This window comes from Ooceraea biroi, chromosome 7 (genome assembly GCF_003672135.1).
Source record: "Ooceraea biroi isolate clonal line C1 chromosome 7, Obir_v5.4, whole genome shotgun sequence".
NCBI classification, from domain to species: domain Eukaryota; kingdom Metazoa; phylum Arthropoda; class Insecta; order Hymenoptera; family Formicidae; genus Ooceraea; species Ooceraea biroi.
Window position 1 is genome coordinate 7,698,735 of NC_039512.1, and position 20,552 is coordinate 7,719,286.

Here is a 20,552-nt window from a genome sequence, read left to right on the forward strand (position 1 = left end):
TGATATTTGGAAATATAGAATTGGACTTTTATTTTTACCCTTGGACTTTTATTCTTAATGTTTTAAGAGATATGAAGAAAAAGATTCGTTGATTAAGTAGATGTAAGTAATATAAGCAATATAAACTCACAAGTTTTTTATTAAAATATTATTTATTTAATGGAATTACTTCTTTTATAGACACACACAGAGTCACACACACGCATATATTAGATAATATATTGGGTTGTAACAAAAGTCTATAGCATTGTTTAATTTATTTTTATAAAAAAAGATGACAAGTTCTCAAGGAAAGATGAAAGCATGAAGCTACCAAAATGACAAATGTTAGTAGAACAAGACTGCGCATATGTAATTGAATAAATATTTATACATATACATATATAATAATTTTGCTTTAGAATTTCATTAAAATAACGCTACGAACTTTTGTCACAACCCAATATATAGAGATCAATCGAGAAAGAATAATTTTTCTTAACATTAAAAATATTTAATAAAATAATATGGAAGAGATAGAAAAAAACTCTTTCGACTTTATATTGACTAGAACGTAAAACGATAAAAACAATGAAAGTTAAAACCAATAAGTCATCTTCATGCTTCCGTCAGAATCACGTTGGGTATCCATTACGCTAGATTGACGAACTAATCGGCGAACACTTGCCGCGTTTAATCGTTGTTGCTCCTCCATAATGGATGAGGCAATCGGTACTTCATGCATCTCTACTGTTTCTCGTGCTGACAAATCCTCATAAGAAGCCGCGATTGATGATGGTCTAAAAAAAACATAAATTTTAGTAAGAGTTTAATCAGAGAAAACATAAGAATGATTAATAATTGAGAAATGAAACAAAATTTTGAAAGTTGCAATAATTAAGATATAAATTTAAATGCAAATTTTTAAATCGCGATAATTAAGATATAATTTTTAAATTATTAATTTAACTTTATATTATTCAGTTCTGTTTTTACCTATATATCTATATAGTTTTCAATAGATTGATTGTGAGAGTCATAAATGATAAATGAGTATTTTTAGTGTTTCTACGAATCGTAAATTTCATAAATAATTGTTTTAGTGCTAACGCGTATTTTGTTGGAACACAACGAATGAAATCAGCACACGTCCAATCCTTGCCGAACAATTCTCCTTCCTCAACCGTCTGTGGCAGACGGTGATGTAACGTTTCCGGTAATCGCAGTCCGGATAAACCACCTATTACTGCGATGGCGCCCAAAATAACTAGAGGCAAGACGAGATTCTCTCTCCCCTGAAACACGTGTTCATAAATAGCCTTATTTATTTATTACTTAAATAAAAATAAGTGACACACTTCTCTTTTAGTAACTAATGAGATAACTAATTGATTATTCAAGGATTAATAGTTAGTGAAATTCTCTTAAAGCTATTTCTTATGCGATATATAATATTATTAAAATACAAGTAGGAAGTATTGTTGAAATAAAATTTAAAAATTGATTCAAACTCACGAGATACGTTACGAAGGGTATAATGATGAGTCCGAGACCGCTAATGTACGCAGAGAAGCCAATAGCCACCCCGCGCAATTGTGTGGGATAAAGTTCCCCGGCAAAGGGATAAATAATTAGAAACGATGCCGATATCGCAGACTTCGATATAAGAAATAATATCAAGGTTTCCATGACAGCATCTTCAATTAATAATATACGTCATTACTTATTAATAGACGTCAGAGATAATAATTGAGACTGATATTAAAGTTTCCTTTTAATTATCGATATTAATTTAGCACTTTCAATATCGACATTACACAACTACCTAACTGTTTATATCGTTACTCGCTAATTAATCAAGTCATTAACTAATTAACCAGCAGTGCGTACCGGGTGACAGCAACACCGTGGCAATACACGATGCCCCGGCCATAACCATGCACAGGCAAAGCGGCCATCGACGACCCCATCGATCCATTACAATCCAACAAGCCAGGTAACTGGGTATCTCGGCGAGAGAAGAAAACAGGAAACTCAAATGTTCCTCATTCCCCAAAGCTGGCCCGTAATAAGAGAGGCCAACGTATACCATATTGTTGGCGAACCTAATGATCAAATATCTTAATGACACCAAATAATATACTTCAGGCACTTAAAATATGGCTTGCAAATAACATTAAAACATGAAAATTGAATCCAAGATGAACGTATATTTTTTTGTAGTAATCTGTAAAACTGATATTTCTTCAATTTACCAATTTAGAGTGATAAGACATGTCTTGAGGCGCATGTTTGGTGTTTTGAAAAGCGAGAGAACACCAGGTCCGTTACGCAATCTCTCTTCCTCACTTGTCGACCTCGACATTGTCATACGTTGGCGAAGCTTCTGTGTGAACGCTACCGGAAGCTCCTTACCATTCACTCGAGCTAAGGTCTCAAGAATATCATTGGCCTCGCTTAAACGACCTTTCGCTAATAACCATCGCGGTGATTCCGGTAAAAACCTGTAATAATTATGGATATTTATGCATACGTACAAGGGAGAAATAAAAATAGTTTCAAAATGTGATATCTTATCTCAATAACGACAAAAATAAGATAAACAAAACGATAAGCATACTTTCTGTATCGTAACACTGCACAATTTTGTCGGCATTCAGAGTTCAATGCATAATTATAAAGAAAAAAATATTAGCTTAAAAACTTGCTTTAATTTGTAATTTTAATGTTTCTTCATTAGAAAACTTGAGAAGGCAATTAATGAGAAAATCATAGATTAAGTAACATTTATTCATAAATATATAGAAAAGAATTGAACAAATTTTTCAATAATTAAATGTGTTTTCTGCAATTTTTAATAACAATATTAATTCACTCACCACCAGTAAAAGAAATAAATCAGGAAAGGCGCACTCGTAGTTATAGCGAGTGTTCGCCAATCTCGTATCAAATATGTGACGCCTGCTAGCATGCAGAGGCCCATCGTATAGAAAGTGCATGTCATAACCGTCACAAATGAGCGATAATTAGGGCCGACCAGTTCCAAGGCTATGAATATAAAATCATTAATAATTTCATCACAGTTAAATATAAAAATGTATAGCTGAAATAATGAATTCGAAGGCGTTTATTGTGAAAATTGAATTGATTGCTTACAGATAATAAAAGGAATCTGATAAATTGCTGGTATCGTCAAGCCGACGATAAAACGCGTAAAGGCCCAAGTCCAAAAATTATTCGATATCGATGTCAGGAAGCCGCCTACTATTAACGTCGCCAAACATGTGAAGAAAGATATTCTTCGACCGATTCTGCCCAGCCAAATAACGATATTTTAATGCAACATTAAAAAGGAAAATAAATAATTTACCATAAAGCCAAATAGATATTAAACTAAATGAAAAATTTTGAAAATGAAAATATGAAATATAAAATAAAATGTAACTTTACAGTAACAAAATCGACTTTTTCAGAATCGATAAAAATTGATAAAAATTGAACACGACTACAGAAATTTACCTATCGTTTAATGTACCGAATAGATACACTCCTATTGGACCTCCTGTATTGAGGGCTACTAAACCAATCGTCGGATAAATTGCTCGATCGCACACGAGATCAAACTGTAACATTGCCAAGTATCTAATGTAAAAAGGCAGTATGTAAAAAGATAACATGTAGCTATTGATCAGAATCTTACATTTTCTTTGTAAAGTTATTCTGACATAGTAAGAAAATTCTTTAAAAACTGAGATATATTGAATTATACATATGTGCGTGTAGAGAAGTTTTATGTTCGAAATAATATTTTAATAAGTATCTCTTTTATGTATTTACTTCGTGACATAAGGTGAAAACACGTACTGCGTTATTAAATGAATAAACAAGTATTTCTTTACAACTGCGATCTCTCACTCGCAAAGGTATCATGCTATTTTAGAAATTTATTTAGAGCTATTTAGAAAGTAAAATAAGACCTCATTAAAAGCAATTGTATGTTTATGAAATTCTGAAATTCGATTCATTGCTAAAAATCTATTTTGAACTATCATGTCTTTTGTCTTTCAGCAGTTGACTCAATTGTAAGAATCCGAATGGGAAGCTTGTGGTTTTCTGTATAATCGAACGTACATCGATAACGATGGACGATGTTATCTCTGAAGTCTCATACTCCCAACCATGATCGCAGGGTACGATGAACCACGATGCGTTTGGAACGGACGAGTACGTCGTCACGACAGAGTAATTCTCTGTCGTCGTCGTCGTCGTCATCGTCGTCCAGTCGACGTCGTATCGCATGCATTGGCTGTATGTCTCGTTGTCGTCCTGCATTCACATTACATCTTTTACGCGCGACGTCGTCGCATGAATAATACATCCGCTATGCTCGAGTTGTAAGGTAAGATCGATTCTACCGTGATGTGTCGACGATCGAGTGAAAAAAACAGCAGTTTTACGGGTTCCAAGGCATTCTACTTATGAAATGAAGAGTACTGCGTCTGCAATAATATATTTAGCGAAATCAACTCTTGAACTCATTTATTCATTTCTGACTAATTAAGGAATTATAAACTAGCTGAGTAGTGTTTGCACACGTACCTAACTATGAATTAAACAATCCAATTTGCATATTGCGAACGAAATAAATTACTTATACAAAACAGAAGACAAATCTCATCATTATGTAGCATTTAATGAAAAAAGGAAAAAGACGGAACTAGCAAAAATTATCATATTTAGCGTCATCATATTTAAATGTATAGGTGGAATACGACTTAATAAGCCGCATGTGAAGAAGCAGTGTTGGGCTAATACATTGATATATCATCAACGCGTGCGTCTTTGATTGTATAAGCGACATCTACGAAGCATCAACCCCTATTTTTCGCACTATCGACTGCACCTGACTCGCGGGAATAGCGAGCCTCCTTCTGCGAGCAACGTCCATGTCTTCGAGACCTGGCACTTTGCACCAATGCGGTGGTGTATCTGCCATGAACAGCTGATTAAAAGCGCAAAACCCACAGGGAAGACACGCTGGCAGACAAACCAGCCACAATAGTTGTTTCTGATAACGACCGAATTCGCCAACGATTGGCAGGAGATCGTCGAGATCGAAGCCTTCCTGCGAGATTTTCAGATGAATTTCGTGCGATACCATTCGTGAATACCAAATAACATTTTTGTAGAATACTTTATCTATTATATAGAGTATTCTGTAACTATCATTCATACCTCACAATTGTGGGTTCTTTGATGGAGTTTTTTTTTAGAATTTTAGAATTGTCACAAGAAAAATTTTCGTTAAGCATTCTAGTAATCAAATGCTTAATTATAATATTAAAATTTAAATTTAACAACATAAGTAATTAGAAAATTTCTATATGAGGACTATCTTCCCGGGATCCAACGTTTTGCTCAACAAGATTACAAAATATAAATTCTGCATTATCGCAGCAATAACCAACTGAAGAATGAATGGTTTGATATCAAATTTCACTTTAGTAAACTCAATTTATAGAATGAAGATAAATATAAGAAGACATTCTACAAGATAATTAAGCTTACAAGATAATTATACTTACGTCACCCTCGGCAACCCTGGGTTCTCTCACGTTATCATCAGTCCGCGTTGAGCCATTATCATCTTGCTGCTCCATTTCGATAAGCTTCAACTTCGTCCCACGTTACCGAAAGCCCCGATGATACCTTACAAAGGCATCACATGACCTGCATTAGCCTCCATCTGTGGACGATTCGACCGATGCGACGCGCGTTGCATCGTCCCTTGCCTGCCTTCCTCCGTAATAAAAATATGAGAACGATGTCTCTCTCTTGTGGACTCGCAAAAGTGCACCATGCACCTCAACGATTTCAGCGCCGACTGCGATTTCTACTAACAGGCCACGAGCCCAAAATACAAGGATACCAGTAAGTTCAAATATTTTTCCAACGGCCAAGTCGAAAGTTTGGTATTTTCGCAGCTTCAAGATTATTTACTGAGATATCAAAAATAAAGTCGCAAATAAAAATCTTTTCCTCCGATTTCGCTTTCAGTATTCAAAACATATGGCTATATAACGTGTTAATTAAAGTTTTATATAGAAATTTTAGGGTAAAGGAGATATATGTAATTAAGCTGCGATCTGAATTCGCTATAGCTCAATTAAAATAAACAATTTTCGCAAAAACTGGAACACACTTATAAATGTCAATCATGCATCTTTGATATAAATTTAATTCACCAAACACAATACGTAATTTAAATAAATCACGTAAATTTTCTTCAGTTGCAAAAGATCTTTCTAACGTAAATAATGGCACTCAATCACATTTCGTTTGGTCAGTCGTACGCGCACGATTGCACTAACCGAAAGAATGTAGCGGAAATGCGCGTGTCACGAGGGGTGTGCCTTTCTAATTCAATTGGGTTAAGGGTACTTAGGAGAGATTAAGAATACGCTGACACATGCTATTACGACTTTCGATACGACAAACTAATACTTCCTTCGTCCCCTCACCCTCCAAATGTATGCGATGATTATTTTCGTATCGCTTTAATTTTCCACGATACGAATCCTTAGTCCCATTAAACAAATTAAATCCTCAAACGATTTGATTTAATAACATTAAATTACCTTAAGCAAATATAAAAATATAAAGAATTTCACGATAATACTTACGAGATGTTATAAACAGTAAAGCCAAAAAATAAAATTATTTCAGAGGAATATTCTCATAAAAAAAATAAAACCATGTAGGACACAAATGTAAAACAAGCTTGAAAAAAAGGGCGTCGATATATCAGTTGTGCTTGTATATTTGAGCGACGACTGGTAATAATGGCATCACTGTGTGTGTACAGATTCCAAATGGAATTTTATTTTCGGGCCATCATGTTTTGTGTGTTGAGAGAAATGGAAATCATGAGAAATGAAAACAGGAAGCAATTTGCAATCTCCACCGATTGGATTTCGTTTCGTCTCTCGAGATACGCATTCCTGAATGAGGCGCGAGCGCTTCTCTCGCATTCTTTCGAAGCTCGCGTCTCTGAAGAAAGCCAAATCAAACGGTGAGAAACAGCAGTCGAAATGACTTGATAATTGTATGGCACTGTCGCTTGGCGATTCGTATAATCTTGTCTCTTGCACTCATCGGTACAGTCAGCCACATTAATGTCTTGAGTGATATGCAATCGAATTGATCCTGCAAGATGCACCGTGCACGATGCACTGCGAGAACCCGTGATCGTCGAAAAAGGTATCCTCGCAATTCCGTGAGGACTTTCGACTAATTATACTGTTTTTCTGTTTTTCCATGCGGCGAGACCTCAAGGCCTGCAATCGAGTGACCATTAATGTGACTAATTATACGCCTAGACACACTTGCCAAAGAATCGTCCTTCAGTCATTCTACGATCGTTCTGGCACTCACGTAAGCGATGTAGCCGAAGTCACATTATCGTTGTCAATTGTAAACCTCCACAGGAAACACAATCCTCGCAAGCACCACACGACTGACTCGAAACAAATAGAAATAAAACGATAACGCACGCAGTGCATTATCGCACCACGCGGACATGCCGCACCCTCTCCCGTTTTTTTGTAAAATTTGATAGGCTCTTCACGCCCGTGAAGAGCAAAATTTACAATCGAACGAGCAAGTGAAAGAAGAAGGAATATTGTATTCGAGTTAAGAAAGTTTCATTAGAGCGATTTAAATTATTTTCCTAAATTCTGAATACAAACAAATGCCGAAAAGTTAATTATAATCACATCAACAATCTATTAACACGTAAGAAACTCCAATCAATTTTATATATCGTTAATTTTTAAATTATTGATGAGTTAATCGCAAATTTAATCTTAGAATTCATGATATAATTATAAATATTCGTCTCCATGTAATCTGCAATATCGTCTTCATTCACTTGGTTCTTTAGTTCCAAATCTAAGTTTCCACTTTATATCAAATAAAATACCAATAAATACCCAACAAATGTTTCGTACAGTAGATGATTCGATCATTATTACATTTCGCATTTAGAATTTTGGCTTCGTATTCATCTGATCCAGATTCAAAATATCCGATATCCCGCTATATAAATCACAAAATCCTTTTTACATCGACTATCACACCATTGTTACACAAATATCTCGCGATTCCGATATCGTAAAATAAAGTTCCTCAAGCGTGGCAGTCGATCAATCAAAAATAAGTCTCATTTGTCATCACATTAATATCACATTTTCCAAAGCTTAACTCCTTCCTAAATCCACCAAAAATGATACGTGCCGGCGCAATCGGCGCGGCGAATTTGATGCTTTTTCTTCCCTTAGCTCGATGCCGATCGCAAGTGCAAAGAGGACATCGAGTTGAGCAAATGTCGATGATTACATCCGATTTGCAAGGAACACCGACCGAAAATCGACGATATGATTATTCCTCACGATAGGCCGTGATTTCTCTTGATTGCGGAACGCTAATAGGAACCTCTATCGGCGTTCTCTTATCGCGGGCCTTATTCTACGGAGATCGGCGGATCGAGTGCCAGGAGATTGCTTGGAGGAGAGGGTGGAGCAACGGCGGCAGGCGGACATCCGTCCAGCATCGTGCCTTTTATTTCTTTTTTTCGCTTCATTCACACGCATATATAGATCGCCCAGAGACACATTTTCTTCCCATCACGCGTCAATTATAATTATCTCGGTCCGATCGATTCTCGATCGGCAGCAGCACTCGGCATTCTCTCACACAGCGCACCAGACGTCATCCACGCATGCAGCCTTTTTTTTTGTTTTTTTTGTTTCTTTTTTTCTTTTAATTAGTTCGCCCATCTCGTCGCGACGGTGGCATCGCTTCGCTCTCGGCGTCGCACCCCGAAAAAAAACGTCGGGACGTCATTACCGCCGATGGATCACAAGAAGTCTCAAGCGAGGACACTTTAAGACGATTCCTGTATCGCGGCGATGTTGAAGGAGAGATCTACCGAGAGATCTACCGAATTTTATTTATCTTTTAACAGAGGGATCTTTCCCTTACGGCTGCTATTGAAACTATTATTTAATATATTAATATGTTACGGTTAATTACTATGGAACACGCGATTCTTAATTGACAGATTGCAACATCGATGATTCTCTGCGGAAATTGACGCCGAGCAGAATAAAAAGACACACCAGTTCAACTGCAGTTTTGTGATTAAAAACATTTTCTTTTAAAGTAGAATTCTCTCCCCTTCGACAATATCGCCAGGATTAAAAAAAAAAACAAGGAAGAACTCGCTTCTCCACTCTTGCAATACACTACCGTCAATCGCCACCATCGCGCAATCAAGCGCAATCGAACAACAGATCTACGCGTTGGGCTCGTGTTTCGCGACTCGATCGTTAAAAAATATTATCGAAAATATTGTCTCGTACGTACAAGGACACCGCAGGCAGGCAGCGTGCCGCGAGGACGCCAGGAAGCCCGCAAGATCACGTGGAAACTTCGAAGACTAGGAATGTGCTGGCAATTACTATTAGTGCAAGGTAATTCTGCTTTGCGCTCATCTATAATGTCTAAAAAATATCATCAAAATATACATGTATATGTACATTCTAAAGTAAAAATTGCCCGATAACTTTAACTGCAAAGGCAACCGCAAAGAGAGAGGAAGATAAGAAATATGTGCTATTAGTCCCTCTCGTCTCTGGCATTTCCTAGAAACTCGATTAGAAACATTTGGCTCCAAAAATACATTTGCATCAGAGTAAATGGAGATTAGATTAGATTATCAACGTTATAGAGATCTCATTTCTCTAGGAAAGTTTCCAAGGATCCCGCAAACCAACGGGCGGCGCGATCCGGCCCGCCCCGCGATACAAAATTTATATTTACTTTTACACGTTTGCTTTGCCTTCGTTTCTCCATACGACGACGATCCGTTCTCCCGTTCTCGAACGTGACGCCGCGATTCACGACGAATCACGAGCCAACCACATCATTATCAACATCCTCATCATCATCCTCAGCATCAGCATTATCATCAACATCATCAACATCAACATCATCAGCATCAGCATCAACATCTTCGCTCCCCGATCCACTCCTTCAGTCATCTTTATCATCAACGCATCCCTAGTAAACTTCGCTCCTTACTTCACAGCGCACATCATCACTGATACAGCGTAATGCACACGATTGTTTAAATATACGTAAAATACGCTCATCACGTACGTTCGCTCTAGTAAGCATCGCACGCACTCTAGGAGTCTCGACGATGAAAAGGCTAAACAACTAATTAGTCGACAAGACCAATCGCTTTGTCGTGCTATTATGAATTCCCTTCCAGGCTGGCTTCGCGTGCCTATCAGGAAAGTCTCCGTCATCACACACCAGAAACCTTCCATCGCAGGGACGTCTCGTATCGCTTCCTCGAGATCGCCACGAAGATGTCATCACCGTGGGAAATTCTGTCCTAAGGGACAAAACGTTGCGTAAATCCCACACGAGGAAAACCTCCCTGAAGATTTACTACCTACAGTGATGACCCACAGGACAACGATCAGAGTCCAATAATTTTTCGCGTTGGATTAACACGTCTTGCGTTAATCCTCCCTTCGTTATATTTAAAAAATCTTTGGCATGCGAGAATTTTTGGAATATACATAGGATTCGTCTCGTTTCGGTGTGGATCTCCCGAAGCTCTGCTAAAAGGACTTCGAAGTCTCCTGATCTACGAGATAGGAGGTAGTAAAGAGACGTCTAATCTAGAGGATCAGATTTATTCCTCGTTCGACGTCGGGCATCCATTACGAAGCCAGCCTGATGGAGCACAATACTCGCGAATGTGTTCTCCTCTGGCGACGACGTGTGCGTTACAGGCTCGATCAAGTTGTTCGAGGTAGAAGGAAATAGGTGGGCTTCGATCGTAAGATATGCTGGATCAGGATCGTTCGCCAGAGTCTTGTCTCTGCAACCGATATGAAACGGCCACATGCTCGCGAGTATCATGCTCTTTTCGGGACAGAATGTCGACCCCTCACATACGAGAGTCTCTCTTCAAAGATCACAGTCGCATATATATCTATTATTTCTTTTTCTCTTTTTTTCTTTTGCATTTTCGTATCTTTTGTCTCTTCTATATCTCCTCACTTCGTCTTTCGCGAACTCCCATTTTCTCTCTCTCTCTCTCTCTCTCTGCTTTCTTTCTCTCTTGCAATGCAAATCTTAGGTTCACTCATCCACTAGCAATTTCGCATCACTCTCGCATTTCACTTGAGTTTCTCTTTCTATCTTTTTCCCCATCATTAACAGATCCGGCGACGCAATTCGCAGCGATTTTATTATAAATCGATATCAAGATGATTTTTTTGGAAATGCGTTTTCGATCCAAGAATACTGATTGCTGTTATTATTAATAAACATGCTAAAATTTACAATTGAAATGTAAAAAAAAACTATAATTATATGACTAGTATTTTGAGCGTGCGATAAATCAGAAAAGCAACATCGATAGTTTTTAGATTACGAAATTTCAGAATATGAAATGTTTAAATGTAATCTAGTAAAGAAAACTCATATCTAATAAAATGATCCCATTACTTGCAAAACACATCGCCTAATCTCATTTGTTTAATTCCTGTTATAACGCGTACCATTACACATATATAAAAATCACATATACAAAAAGATATAAATCATTTAGATTTTTCAAGAGCGTTCACTTTTCTTCTGCTTGATCTTTTTCGTTCAAACTTAACTCTTCATCAAGTTAGTTCAATGTAATAAAACATTAAATAATATAACAATATATAATAAAACAATAAACCTGTGTAGATGAATACAATTTAATCAATACTAAGATAACAGCTGATCCTTGGGTCGTATCAAATTAATTTTAAAAGAGTAATCGACTTTAAACATCAAAATTAAGACTGCGAATTCCGATAACCATCATACATAGAAATTGCAAATTCGCACTCACAAACTCTCAGTTGCGAATCAGAAGAAAAGGCGAGCGATCGAGTTCTTTACGAGATGCGGAAAGACACGCACCGCTGTCCTCTCCGTCGTCAACTCTTTCACTCTCTCTCTTTCTCTCCCCCTCTTCCTCTCTTTCCACACAATCTCTGTTACATGGAATGTATAAAAAAAAGGATTCTCATGTCTCTTTACTCAGTCCATTGTAATAGCAAGACTCGCTATGGATCGTGATTGCTACTAATCGTCGTCAGTAATAACCATGCTGAAATAATGAGTTATCGAAACAAATCCTGGCCAATTTCCGCATTCAGGGCATCGCGTTTTGACAACAGAATAATCGATTCTCTTGATAAACATAAAAAAGATGAGAATAAAATTAATTAATATTGATTGTACATAAAATATTTAACGATTGCGCGCAGATTTGTGCACCTACATCAGTTAATATATTTGGTATCTTCGATTTATTATTGTGTAGTTTATTATTAAAAAAAAAATACATTACAGATATGTTTAATGAATTTTTTGAAACCATTGGCTATAGCGCAATCGTCTTAAAATACATACACAACTCCTCGAATAAATATTGCCACAAATTTGAAACATTCTCCTGTATCTTTGCAAGAAGGTTTACTCTGCAATTTATGAAAATCTTAAAAAAATAATTCATCTCTCTTAGGAAAGTGATTTTAATATATTATCTTCATTATTAAGCTTTAATATTATCTTGATTCAAATTAATCATTGTATCTTCTTTCCTTATATACAGTTTGGCAATACTTGTTACAACTATCTATTCAAAGACAGTACATTATTATCGCTATCATCAGATTGTTACCGTACTTAACAGATGTAATTACATAAATAAAAAAATGACGCGTACACCTTTAGACAGATAATAGAAACAAAAACTCATTTTGCTGCAATTGTGAACATGTTAAATGTCTAAAATATTTCTCATAAAAACTTGAGCTACATAATATCGTGGCAACACTTATGCAAGACAATATAATAAATGTCATCACACTATGTGCAAAGTAATTTATGAATATATAAATAAAAGCACGAGCGCGCTTTGAACATGTATCGGTCTCGCCGACGTGCAAGTATAAAACTACACGAAGTCTGGCTTGTGGGGACGCAGAGATAAATCAATCGACGTGATAATTCGACGCATTTATCGCTCCCGGTTATCAAACAAACCACACCAGTAAGGTTTTCGAGAATTATGCATCTCCGTGCCAACGTTTGTCAAAACACGCTTGCCCCGCGTTATAAATTTGAAAAATTTGAGACTTACGCTACTATACATTATCGTCCCCTCTCTCCTTGTATCATTTCTCAATATATTCTCACAATTCTCAATAAGATATACGAACTAAATCTACAAAATATGCGAAAGAACCGGCAACATTCGCCTGGCAAAGGTATTTGGAATGCATGGCACTACCACAGACATATTTCTCGACGACGACGTGACGTAATTTCGTATTGCGTTATTATAGCTAGAAATTTGAAACGTGGCTCACGTAGGAAAGATTCACAAGAGACCGCGCGGCGAGAGAACGATATGATGATAATTCGCGATCGGCACGGCCGAGAATCATGTCACTGAGAACGCGGTGTAAGCGGAGGTAGAGATACGGAGTATTTAAGACATACCGGTCGAACATGGAGGAGCACTTCACGGCCTCGCGAATCAAAGTGGTCAATTTCACCGTAAACGGGGAATCCATGTTCATCCAGAAACAGAAAGGCCTAGTATAATTTCTACTCAGCCTACGACATCAAGCAACGTCCATTGCCCGTTCAACTCGGTCCGTTTGAATCCGCGATCACGGTACTTCCTCAAAGTCCCGCGAAGAAACTTCCCCGTCGCGCAAGAGCACAAACGAAGAGGCGTCCCTGCACGGCAATGCGCGACGAAAGACGATCTCGTCGATCTCAGAACGGACCTCCGACGAGTGACCCAGACGTCTTACAAAGGGAAGGAAGAGTGTTTAGAAAATGTCTGGACAAGCCGTGCAGCATTGTTCCAATGGCAGTGCGAAAAGCTCCTCGTCTGCTTCACTCGTGAATACCGTGATCGCGCAAAATGCTAGACCAACTACTAAAATGCACACGGAGTATTAAGGGCTAGGGGAGGCTGGGGAATATGTGAAGGGGTTTCTTGAGCACTCGGTATCATTTGCTCCAACGGACGTTCAGGCCGGACGAGGACTTCGGTACTTTCGATACAACTAAATCACTTATGCCAGCAAAATATTAGCTTTAATAAATCAACAGCAAACAGGCGTTCACGTACGGGGAAAAAGTAACATACACAAGATGATTTCATACTACTACAGGTCACGCAAATTTTTGCGCAGCACAATCGGACCATAGGGGTCACACAGTTGAATTCTGTAATCTCCCTGACTTTCTGCACTCTCACTCTCTCTCTCTCTCTCTCTCACTCTTTCCTTCTCTTGTTTTCCCTCGCTTGTTCACTCACGGCTCACTTTACTGCATAAGAAAAAACCTTATCTTTCATACATACGTAAAATTAACGATTCTAAGCACTGGCTATAAACCGCAATTTGAAATTTGATGTACATCGTTGAGAAGCTCGCGAGAGCTTTGCAACGAGTTGACGACAAATTACCATAAAAATCTCTTGTACTCTTTTCTCTCTCTTACAAGTATACGCATACATATGTGCACACACACACACGCACGCACGTACGCACGCACGCACGCATGTTTAATAGTAGTTTCGCTCTTTCTCTCCCTTTTGCGTCATATCATACAGCCAGTTTATTCTATTCATCTGAAATTTTCCCTGAGTCTCTCGTTCCTCTCACTCGTACACGTGTTCCTCTCTTCCTCTCAACCTCTCTTGATATCTGTGTCGTGCTCTTGACATCTCACTATCTCTCACATCTTCTTGCGTTCAGTTTTCTTTCACGATTATCATCCATCGAAGTAGTCCTTTCTCTCCTCGGGGTTTAGTCTCTCAATCATACGGATAAAAGCTGCAGACTCATTTTTACCAACAGGCATACAGGCAATTGAAATCGTCTCAGCAAATCTCTCGCTTAGTCTTGGTTCATTCATCGGCAACATCCACTTGCATTCCTCATCATCCGTTGTCAGCATCCGGCAGAAAAACACATATTTCTTTAGTCTCTCTTTGTTTCGCGCGCACTCTTTCTCTCTCTCTCTCTCTCTCAATCTCTCTCATTCTCGCTTTCTTTCGCTCTCGCTTTCTCGCTAAAATCCCTGTCTTTCAAATTAGATGGGTTGCGTTTTTTTGACGCCGATATTGTATCGATAAAATACCGTCGCCAGATAGGGACACGTGCAGACTCATCACTCCATCTCGTCATCGCTTCGGAACTCACGCACATCCATCAACTCGCATCCGCACCATCCAATCTTGTTGTCTTTGTATCGTGTTTGATAGCTTTCTAGTCAAATCAAATTGCACGACAGTACAACCGTGGGGTGATCTGTAAACAACAAAAGCGAGCCAAATATCAGTCACCGTCGCTCATCGGTGCTCTTACTATTTTTTTTTAGGGGGGGAGGGGATTTTCGGGCGGGCGTTTCAAATCGCGTACGTGGAGCCCGAAAGGCAAAAAGCAACGCTACGACGGAAGATAGCACGATATTCTGTCGACGTCGAAGCGATTCTTCAGTGCCATCGGGTGTTCACGTGTGCGCGCTTTCTCTTTCTCTCTCTCTTTCTTTCTCTCTCTCTCTCTCTCTCTTCCACCCGCCCTTTTTCTCCTTCCTCTAACAATCCCATCCTAACTACATCCTATCCTCACTACATAGAGCTCGTTAAATTTCGCGACACCGTAAAGACGTACGATGGTAAGTAATCAAATATAACGTGATAATGGCGAAACGCAAAAAGAAGACGAGTCAAAGGTAACGAAGGTGAACCTCACCGCTCGAATGAAACATGAACTAAAGCACGAAATTGTATAAAAGTCAAAATAAATTACTGATACATCGCATATGTCGATTAAAATAAGATGAAACCGTCTCGAGATTGTATCGTGAGTAATAACGCTTATGCGGCCAAGTAAGGTAATAAGAGGGTACTCACCAACTGGACGTAGCATTGGTGGCAGTCTTGAGCTTTCGAATCTCCTTTGCAGCCCAGCTCGCCAGCTGTTTAGTTTTATGAGTGCGCGACTTCCTGCCCTTGGTCAACAGCTCGTTGAGTGGCTCTGTTTCCACCATGGGCAACAGTTTGACTCCAAATACTGTAACGAGATCACCCAACAAACCAACCGCTGCGGACACATTACCTTCGGAGTGCTCGCGATCTTGCGCAATTGAAGTGATAAATTGTATGATAAATGGCACGTGCGGCTCGATCAGTGAGATGGCGGAATCCGAACAATTATTCCCGTCACCGCGAAGACCCTGCACTATGCCGGTGTAAGCCTCGAGCACGCCTTCGCGCAGCTCGTTCAAGTAATCAATCATGTCATAGTCGCTCCGGTCGACATTAGCTTGGGAAGCCTGTACCAGAGTCTGCAGCACGACCTCCAGGTATTTCTTGAACTCGGGCCCGATACTCAGAGCGATGTCTCCAAAAGCTGAGAAGATCTGAGGCTTGACCGAGCGATGGACCGCGTTGTTACTGAGGTTCTCGAGCAGCAACGTCATGATCTCGTCGCAGTAGGGCAACATCTTGCTCTTGAGCGCACGGCAAATGTCACCGGTGAGACCAACCGCCGCACAACATACTTGATACTCGGCATGATTTTTCAAGCCGAGACATAGGTAGGGCTTGAACGCCTCCATGTACTTGAGGAAGCCCTCGCCCAACACCTCGACGAGGGTCGAGACCGCGATGAGCGCGTCCTCCTGCACGCCGCCCGATTTACAGGAATTCGAGCTGAACATCGCCAGTAAAGCGGTCATAATCACGTCGGATATTTGGGGAGCATCCTCCACGGTAACTTTGCCCAACACCGATTGCAAGGTCGCACAGAGCAGCGACTGAAGGTCGTTGTACTGCGCGCGATCCGAGTAGCTCTGTATGTGCGACTCCATCTGCAACACCTGCTGCAACCTATCGAGTATCACCATTGTCGTTTTTTGCACAGTCGTGTAACAGTCGCGCGGTGAGTTCTTCACCATTTTCATGAGTGCCTCGTAGGCAGCGGATCGTAGATTCGCCTGCGCCCCATCTGGTCGGTCTGTGGTCTCCAAGAGTCGTTGAATGATAAAATCAAAGTACTGCGACATGCAATACGTCTCCGGCTGATTGCCATCTTCAGCCTCGGCCGACTCGTAACTCGCCTCCGCCAAACTGGTGAACGCCCAACAAACGTTAGCGGCGACCCGTGGCTCCGCCTTCAGTCCGTTCACCAAGGATTCCAGCAGCGGTTTCAGGTAGGTCTCGTTAATCGCCGCGTCCGGTATCATCTCGCATATGCGGCCGAACGTCCACGCCGCCGTGTCGCGAACGACCACGCTGCTGTCGTACATCAGTTCGATGAGAGTTGGCATGGCCTGTTCGACTAGCGGTTTCAACGTAGCGGGCTCTAGACCACCGAGAATAGATCCAAACGCCATCAGAGCGGCGTCCCTATACCTCCAATCGGGACTCTTGATATTATCCTTAACAAACGGAAGAACGAACGGCACAATAGCCTCCTCGCAACTACTAGACAGAAGCATCAAGCAAACTCCAGCGGCCTTTGATGGATTCCAATCATCCTCGTCGTCAAATTCCTCTTGCTTGGTTAGTTTTTTCATCAATACCGGTACCAGATATTGTAATGCTCCCTTGGCGTAATGTCGAGAAACTTTCAGTGGCGGCCGACCTTCCTCTGTCGCCTCTCCCTCCTCCATTGATAAGTCAACTTCCTCGTCCGAGACGTTCGACCAAAATTCAATTCCCTGCAACGCTACTTCGTCAGTCTCAGACTTCATAGCCTCCAAGGTTATCTGCAACAAAAATTTCGTCAGCAAATGTGTGATACGCAATAATATATTAATAACCATATATATATATATATATATATATATATATATATATATAACAATAAAAATATGCGACTTGAGTTCATTAATTGGTATTTACAGGAAACAGTGCTGGCGCCATGTACGGTTCCATGTATTGGTAATACAGCGACATAATTTTCACAAGACACTGCAACGCAGCTACTTTGATCTGAGTGTTGCTGGATTGAGTAGCCTCGCACACGACTTCCATTATGAAGTTTCGTTCCGTCTGCAAGTGAGATTGATATCGATTATCGTTTATCGGATATTTATATTTTAGCTCATTACTCGCGCCACTTATCACAATCACAGATCATCGCAGCGAAGCGGTACGAACCTCCTTCTCGAAATTTCCTTTGGTGAATTCCAGAGAATTGTACAGAGCACTCGTAGCCGCCAGTCGAACGTGATTCGACGTGCTGGAACCCTTCATACCGTGAATGATAGCGGTGAGAATCTCGTTTGATTGCGACACCAGTACTTCGCTCTCAATTTCCTGGCAGATATACCCAATAGTCTCTAGCGTAGCCTCCTTCATCATTTCGGTACTGGACGGGTTGACAACATTATTGACTAACAATGGAATTAATTCGCTCCATTGCCCCACAGGCAACTCGGCAACAGCGACATAAGCGACGCATTGCGCCGCGGAACTTGGCCTATTGGTTTCCGTTCCCAACGCTCCCAAAATCTAACAGAACAAATGCTTGCCGTTACATACAATGAAGAATTATGTGTAGTCAACTGTTTCTAAATATATTTAGAAAACAATGTCCAAGTTTTATTCTTCAAGTCATCTTAAAATCGTACACTAAAATATTGCTAGATCAAGGAATAAAAATAAAGAAGCGTAACAAAGAAAATGTATAATGGGAATATTCTTTTCTTCTCAAATTTATAATTCCTACCTGTCACGAAACATACAAGCACACATATTATAATTCTAAATATATAAATTACTTAAAAGGTTAAGTTAATAGGGAGAGAAATATATCTTCTTACATTTTTCTTGATGTATTCCCTAGTTTCAGCGGGAATAGTAAGCCAGCGTTGCTGGTACTGGAACTTCATGTCAGGATCTTTGGAGGTAAGTTGGTTTTTGAGCTGCAGACCCGCTGCCATGCGGGCGACGGGGCTCGCACCGACTGTGACCAGCACGGCGCTGAGTCGTTGCACGAATTCATGCTGAAACACATATGCCGTAACGTGTTACAGTGAGCAACAACATATCTTGCGAGTCCCATTACACGACTCGTTGTCACGTTTACTCACGAGATTAGCCTCGGCTGCCTGTTGGAGGAAGTTCTGCGCCGCCACCAGTTCATTCTTATCTAAAAATACAGACAGAGATGCATTAACATCCGCACGGGCGGTGGAAAGTGGTAGAAAATTCGCGAGGGATTGTAGGTTAGACAAACGCGAGATGCCCGCCGCGAAACGGCGACGTGCAGATAGGAGCAACCGTCACGCGGGACAATACTTTTCCGGCGATGAACAAAGCGCCTAGCAACAGCACGACAGGCCGCGATATCGCGTGTAAACCTACGCGAAACGATCGGCCGTCTCGTCGGCGAGGCGACGACGACGGGCGCAGCGTCGGAGAACCGCGGGAGAAGTCACGAATCCATGACGACAGCGAACACGTTGCGAGCTCGCCCGCCGGAGCGGGAACAGCGACGCGTCCGTGATTCACGCGACATGAATTCATCACGCGAGCCCGAGGGATCGTGGAAGCGTGGCCGCGCGCACGAGCACGAGCACGGGCTCTCCCGATCCGCGGGATCACGCGGGAATGCGTGATGTCGAAAATCGGAGCGGCCGCGTGCCGGTGCCCGCGCGACATCGCCAGCGCGCCCACGGCATGTCGGTGGCTGGAACACTCACCCGATGAGACGGTCCTTTCAAGGACCTGGATCAGCTGCAACGTCGTCGGATCCATCTGCATGGTTACGGCAGAATATTACTCGATTTACGGCGCGATTCGATTAATGGGTCCCGTCCTCAGCGATTCGACGCGAGGAGATTTTACGCCTGCTCCCTTGCGACACGAAAGTTCTCGTCGCGACCGGCGGATATCCACATGTAACCACCACCGACTCAACTGCCTTCGACGTTCCCCCTCCTTGCCGCCCACTTCCTGCTGGCAGCCCGTCCTCTTCCCTTCTCTCCTTCTCTTTCACTCTCTACGAATCCGCCTCGCCAATTGTCACCTTACTCACTCTCGCACTCTTTCTCTCTCTCTCTCTCCCTCTACTCCTCGCGTTCGTTTCCTTCGCGCACAATGTGCGGCGTAGTAATACTCGCAACCTTCGTAGCCTCGCGCCGCAACGCGATTTTTACCGAGCGAAGACGCGATCCCTCGCGAGCCAGTGACGCGGATTTGACACTGCTGCTGCGACGACTGTCTCACGTGTGCAACCACCGTCGCATTTTTTCGTCGATCGTGTCGTGTTTACGCGAGCGTGGACTATTTTCTTGGTGCGCGCGTCACTCGCGTCACGCGCGTGCGCCGCTGCATGCGCCATCTCGATCTGCCGTGGAGCAATCACGTTGCTGCACACCGTATGCAACATTGACCGTTACATTGGCCA

The 20,552-nt window shown here is 41.0% G+C and overlaps 2 protein-coding genes across 6 annotated transcripts; both read right to left on the reverse strand.

Moving 5' to 3' along the window:
• Nucleotides 1-65: 65 nt before the first annotated feature.
• On the reverse strand, nt 66-5,658 carry LOC105279265 (carcinine transporter). 3 transcript variants are annotated; one of them, XM_026971433.1, is made up of 11 exons: nt 5,565-5,658; nt 4,856-5,104; nt 4,111-4,305; nt 3,499-3,602; nt 3,136-3,290; nt 2,859-3,027; nt 2,235-2,483; nt 1,870-2,084; nt 1,495-1,676; nt 1,090-1,274; nt 66-779 (listed from the first exon to the last, which is right to left on the reverse strand). In XM_026971433.1, exons 1-11 carry the CDS (start codon nt 5,637-5,639, stop codon nt 578-580), a joined length of 1,980 nt encoding a protein of 659 aa, XP_026827234.1. In that variant the 5' UTR covers nt 5,640-5,658; the 3' UTR covers nt 66-577. The 3 variants fall into 3 exon arrangements, with proteins under 3 accessions (XP_026827234.1, XP_011337225.1, XP_011337226.1); XM_011338923.2 differs by lacking the exon at nt 4,856-5,104; XM_011338924.2 differs by lacking the exon at nt 4,856-5,104 and having other exon boundaries at nt 578-779; nt 4,111-4,478; nt 5,565-5,654.
• An 86-nt stretch (nt 5,659-5,744) lies between these two features.
• On the reverse strand, nt 5,745-20,382 carry LOC105279266 (importin subunit beta-1). Of its 3 annotated transcripts, none has more exons than XM_020031642.2 (7): nt 19,846-20,382; nt 19,234-19,292; nt 18,964-19,146; nt 18,299-18,652; nt 18,041-18,190; nt 16,046-17,904; nt 5,745-5,875 (listed from the first exon to the last, which is right to left on the reverse strand). In XM_020031642.2, the coding sequence occupies exons 1-7, from the start codon at nt 19,904-19,906 to the stop codon at nt 5,854-5,856; spliced, it is 2,688 nt and encodes an 895-aa protein (XP_019887201.1). In that variant the 5' UTR covers nt 19,907-20,382; the 3' UTR covers nt 5,745-5,853. The 3 variants fall into 3 exon arrangements, with proteins under 3 accessions (XP_019887201.1, XP_011337229.1, XP_011337228.1); XM_011338927.3 differs by having other exon boundaries at nt 5,753-5,872; nt 19,846-20,381; XM_011338926.3 differs by lacking the exon at nt 5,745-5,875 and adding an exon at nt 6,784-15,440 and having other exon boundaries at nt 19,846-20,380.
• Between the last annotated feature and the right edge of the window lie 170 nt (nt 20,383-20,552).

What these genes read in the sequence shown, in the direction of transcription:
- LOC105279265 (XM_026971433.1), bottom strand. Translation starts at nt 5,639, where the DNA reads ATGGAGCAGCAAGATGATAATGGCTCAACGCGGACTGATGATAACGTG. An exon ending in CCAGGGTTGCCGAGGGTGAC is followed by an intron (nt 5,105 to 5,564) that starts GTAAGTATAATT and finishes AAAATCTCGCAG; the next exon opens with GAAGGCTTCGATCTCGACGA. An exon ending in TCAGATTCCTTTTATTATCT is followed by an intron (nt 3,028 to 3,135) that starts GTAAGCAATCAA and finishes TTATATTCATAG; the next exon opens with CCTTGGAACTGGTCGGCCCT.
- LOC105279266 (XM_020031642.2), bottom strand. Translation starts at nt 19,906, where the DNA reads ATGCAGATGGATCCGACGACGTTGCAGCTGATCCAGGTCCTTGAAAGG. An exon ending in TGGCGCCAGCACTGTTTCCT is followed by an intron (nt 17,905 to 18,040) that starts GTAAATACCAAT and finishes TTTTTGTTGCAG; the next exon opens with ATAACCTTGGAGGCTATGAA. An exon ending in ACCAATGCTACGTCCAGTTG is followed by an intron (nt 5,876 to 16,045) that starts GTGAGTACCCTC and finishes GTGGCCTGTTAG; the next exon opens with TAGAAATCGCAGTCGGCGCT.